Raw genomic sequence first — 4,375 nt, 5'->3', positions numbered from 1 at the left:
TTTTCCGGGGCAAGTGGATTTTCGCCAAAATTGAATTTTTTAGCCGGGTGAACTTTGATTCCAACTATTTAAGCGACGGTCTATTCGGAACTCTCAAAAGTATGTGGAAAAAGTGAAAACTGAAAAAGTTTTTTTTTTCAGATTTTCAAAGGGTCAGATTTTTCGTTTTTCCAGGGGAAAGTCGACTTTCGCCAAAATCGAATTTTTTAGCAGGGTGAACGTTGATTCCAACTATTTAAGCGCCGGGCTTGTCAGAACTGTCAAAAGTATGTGGAAAAAGTGAAAACTGAAAAAGTTTTTTTTTCAGATTTTCAAAGGGTCAGATTTTTCGTTTTTCCAGGGGAAAGTCGACTTTCGCCAAAATCGAATTTTTTAGCAGGGTGAACGTTGATTCCAACTATTTAAGCGACGGGCTATTCAGAACACTCAAAAGTATGTGGAAAAAGTGAAAACCGAATAAATTTTTTTTTCACCGGAGCCAAAGTATCAGATCTTGGATTTTTCCAAGGGGAAAGTCGACTTTCGCCAAAATCGATTTTTTTTCCCACGTGATTGTTGATTCTTAATTTGTACGTGGTTTGTAGTTTTATATTAATAATTAATTGAGTACTCCTTAAACACTGAAACATGCATCACATTTATCTGCTAACGACTTACAAGTGATTTGTCATCGTCATTTGTTTATGAATAATAGTTTCCGGCTGACAATCTATTGCTTCAGTTCGATTCACTTTGTAATTCCGCTTGAAATGGGAATAATCCCGCCATCTCTCACCGTATCACTGGACTAAAAATGTCGACTGGCAAGACCTTTCCTGGACATATCTCCACTATCGAACCATGTTTTACCACCTCACAGAATCTGTTAATCCGGGAATGTGACTACAAATTTCCGTGCCCATCTGTTCCACTGCCTTCCGTACTGTCGCCATTTTCCGTAGAACGTGTGCAAACCGGAATGTGTCCATCTCAGATTGTAAGAACGACCCCCTCGTCATCGCGGCCATCTTCGGCGCCATGTTTGATAAAATGTCGGCTCCACTGTCGGTAAAAAAGTTTCGTTTCACGAGTAAAATATTGTTTCTCGTCTACCATTCGAGTGAAAATGGCGGCCAGCACCGCAGGTAATTCACGACGATTAAAATATTGTTTTAAATAATAAATTCACCGTGACATTCTGTCAATTTGGAGTTTAAGCCATGAGATAATTGTAGGGTTCTCGTTGAATTATTTATGGAAGAGGGAATATGTTGATTTCTGCATTTTAGAGGTGACATAACCTGCGTGGAGAGTCACAATGTTTTTGTGGGAATAAATTCACGAATTACAGTGTTTATAATAATATATTAACCGAGTGAATGTATTTCATTGAAGGAAAAGCCTTCTCGGCTCTTGGAGCTGTCTTCCAACCCAGAATCAACTTGAGGTACACTCAATTGTTATGTCCGTTGTTGCAAGTACGTGAGTATGCAGCTCGTAAGGGCACCAGAGAGAAGAGGGAAAAGTTGAAGAAAAAGAGGAAAGTGGCGGAGGTGAAGAAGGTTGGATGGATTCCGCCCAATTTACGTGTCAAAAAATCGTAAGTACAACCAGATTGGGACAAAATGAACACTTTCAAATTCTGAAAAATTAATACCCAATACCAAACTCCGGAACAGAATCACTAATTTGAATCAATCTCGACTCATTGCAAAGGAGAAGAAGTCTGCTTTCATGGAAGAACACAATTAGAGTATTTCGTAAAAAAAATGAGTATTTAATATTAATTCTACTATTCATTTCCATGTTTGTAATGAATGATTGAAGGTCATGGGATATTGTAAATACTGATTAAAAGTCAAATTGCAAGTATAAAAACCCAACCGTAAACCGAGGATTGAACCTCAGTATGTTTATAAACATAAGACGACCCCCAAAAAAACTTGTGCTTATTTTTTATCTTTCCAGGACGTGAGCAATATTTCATAAAAATCGAAATGTCGCGATTTGACATTTAATTAGTATTATATCCTGATTTCCAACAGCCCACGATTTTCAATCGTTCTTATTATCAAGATTAATCTTAATTTATCATTAGCTTGACAATATAAATTAGTAAATATATGAATCAGACCCATAATTGCTGAAGAAAAATATAGTACATTACTGGTAAAAAAACAGAGAAACAGAACAATGCGCTCCTTTTCAGAAAAGTTGAGGGTCCATTTTCTTCAACTCTCTATCAAAGCCCTCAACTGCATCTGCATTAATTATTAATCATTTCTTCAGACAGACTCTACCACTTAATATCGTAAAACGACTTGACATGTGGAAGGCAGTGACAACTGATGACGTGTGGCTGCAGAAGTACCATAGATGGAGGGTGTATTCGTTCGAGGAGGCAGTGCAGTGCCACAGGGAAACACATCACCCAACACGTTACAATATGCCCGATGCTTATCTCAATGCTTTTATTGAACTGGACATGAGAGTGAGTATTTTGATGGACTAGCAATCGCGAGTAATGAATTATTGATTGTAGTTAAGTAGATGGTGGAGTTCGTGATACAAATTTGGTAATACATTTGCACTTATTTATGTCTCCAGGGAGCTACAGACAAGAAGACAGTTGAACCCTTCTCACGTTCAGTCGACATTCCTCGCCCTTTCGATCATGGGGAGTACAGGAGTATCGTTGTCTTTTCTAAGACTCCAGAATTGTTGGTCCTTGCTGATAAGGCTGGGGCCACACTCAGTGGAGGTGGTGAACTCATAGCCAAATTTCAGGTGACCAACATTAATCATATACATTTGTTTTTGATGGGGAAAATTTGTAGAATTAGTGGAGCCTTTACTTTTCCAAAAGAATCAATAATTTTTTTTTCTATAAAAAATACACTTCTGACATTTTGTTGTTACTCCAGAAGAGCTCCAACTAATAAATTTTTTGTGAATTAGGAGTGTTGAAAAAATAGGGATAAAGCATTTTACCACACTCTTATTCATTTCCAGACCCAAATTGGTTTCATTGAGAAGCCTAAAGGAAGAGTTTAAAAAAGCATAAAACTTTAAAATTTACTCCGTCAATTTCAAGTTATTGACGATTCAACATGGGCTATTATGACATTTTTACCCCTAAACAATCGCTTTCTTAATCCATTTTAAATATATCTTGCAGTCGGGAGAACTATCGGTGGCCGATTACCATAATTTTGTGGCTCATCCTGACATCCTTACTGAGCTCTCTGTCATTAGGGGGTTGATGAAGAGGAAATATCCCAATCCTCGTGCAGGTAAATTAATAATTAATCTGTAGATGAGCAGAGCCAAATGAATTGCCTACAATTGTCTACTGTTCAAGATTTATTCTGAACAATAAGACTGAGGTTTAAAAAGATTTCTCCATCTTCTTTGGATCCCAAAATATAAGAAAAAAATCATCATGAAATAAAGTAGAACCATCAAATTATAAAAAAATTGTTCTCAGGTACTTTGGGACTCGATTTGCCAGCGATGATTAAAAAAATTCTCCATGGAATCAAGTACAGTGCAATTCTCCATGAGAGGCAACCTCAATTCGCAACAATAACCGTCCCCATTGGTAAAGTACGTAACTTGGTGATTAAAACCCTCAGAGAAATAGCGAATAAATGGAAAAAATTCTAAATTTGTCATAATTTCCCAGCTCTCAATGGATCCAAAAGACCTCGAAGAGAACTTCAAAGCGGTAGTCCAAGACGTCAATAAAATGAAACCCAAACGTGATGACCCATTCATATGCAGGTAAAATCTATTCCTCATCTCATCGTAAACCGAAACATAATCTCCTCCCCCCTCCCTGAAATAAAAATAATCCTCTGTTCACAGAACGAGTCTAAAGGGTGCGGCAACACATGAAACCTTAAAACTCGACTTTGAGCAATATCTCGATCAGCCAACGAAGGCCGATGACGAAAGTGATGATTCAGACGAGGAGGAAGAGGCATCAATTCGCGTTTAGCTTAGTAATCACTTCCTCAAAAAGCATAAATAAAACAAAGCCACTAATAACCTAAATAAAAATATCTTTCATTACATTCACAGCTCCACTTAAATCCCCACCATCATCCTGAGTATCAAATTTCAAGAGCAGAATTGAGAATTAAGGCGGGAAAAAATGAGGTAACCATTGAGGATATTATTTCCACTTAGAGCTGGGACTATTTCATGTGAATTTAATAGAATTATTATTGAAAATGGGTTTTTCAAGTTGACAATTTTGATTAAAGTACCATTATTTAACGATTTATCTTTCTGAAATTGGAATAAAATGGATATTTGATATTTTATTCCAACGAGATTTAAAATGAAATAGTCTTATCAATCTACTATTGAATCGATTTTCTAATGGTTCCTC

The 4,375-nt window shown here is 36.8% G+C and overlaps 2 protein-coding genes across 2 annotated transcripts in view; one reads left to right on the top strand and one right to left on the bottom strand.

Moving 5' to 3' along the window:
- The window catches only part of LOC107041439 (CCR4-NOT transcription complex subunit 6-like), a 541,863-nt gene extending 541,126 nt beyond the window's left edge, over nt 1–737 (bottom strand). The window contains exon 1 of the mRNA XM_015262015.1: nt 658–737. The gene's annotated coding sequence lies outside the window, so the exon portion shown is untranslated. The remainder of the gene's footprint in view (nt 1–657) is intronic.
- A 299-nt stretch (nt 738–1,036) lies between these two features.
- On the top strand, nt 1,037–4,055 carry LOC107041435 (39S ribosomal protein L1, mitochondrial). Its single transcript, XM_015262005.1, has 8 exons — nt 1,037–1,124; nt 1,375–1,579; nt 2,269–2,470; nt 2,587–2,766; nt 3,158–3,272; nt 3,467–3,585; nt 3,665–3,762; nt 3,847–4,055. Exons 1-8 carry the CDS (start codon nt 1,106–1,108, stop codon nt 3,977–3,979), a joined length of 1,071 nt encoding a protein of 356 aa, XP_015117491.1. The 5' UTR covers nt 1,037–1,105; the 3' UTR covers nt 3,980–4,055.
- Nucleotides 4,056–4,375: the final 320 nt, after the last annotated feature.

This window comes from Diachasma alloeum, unplaced genomic scaffold (genome assembly GCF_001412515.2).
Source record: "Diachasma alloeum isolate Michigan unplaced genomic scaffold, Dall2.0 Dall_scaffold_00365, whole genome shotgun sequence".
Classification (NCBI taxonomy): domain Eukaryota; kingdom Metazoa; phylum Arthropoda; class Insecta; order Hymenoptera; family Braconidae; genus Diachasma; species Diachasma alloeum.
Note: the sequence above shows the minus strand (reverse complement) of the source record. Positions and strands in the feature narration are given on the sequence as shown.

Bases quoted from the DNA above. Each gene is read 5' to 3' on its own strand.
- LOC107041435 (XM_015262005.1), top strand. The intron at 3,273-3,466 runs GTAAATTAATAA...AATTGTTCTCAG, and splicing joins ATATCCCAATCCTCGTGCAG to GTACTTTGGGACTCGATTTG. The intron at 3,586-3,664 runs GTACGTAACTTG...ATAATTTCCCAG, and splicing joins TAACCGTCCCCATTGGTAAA to CTCTCAATGGATCCAAAAGA.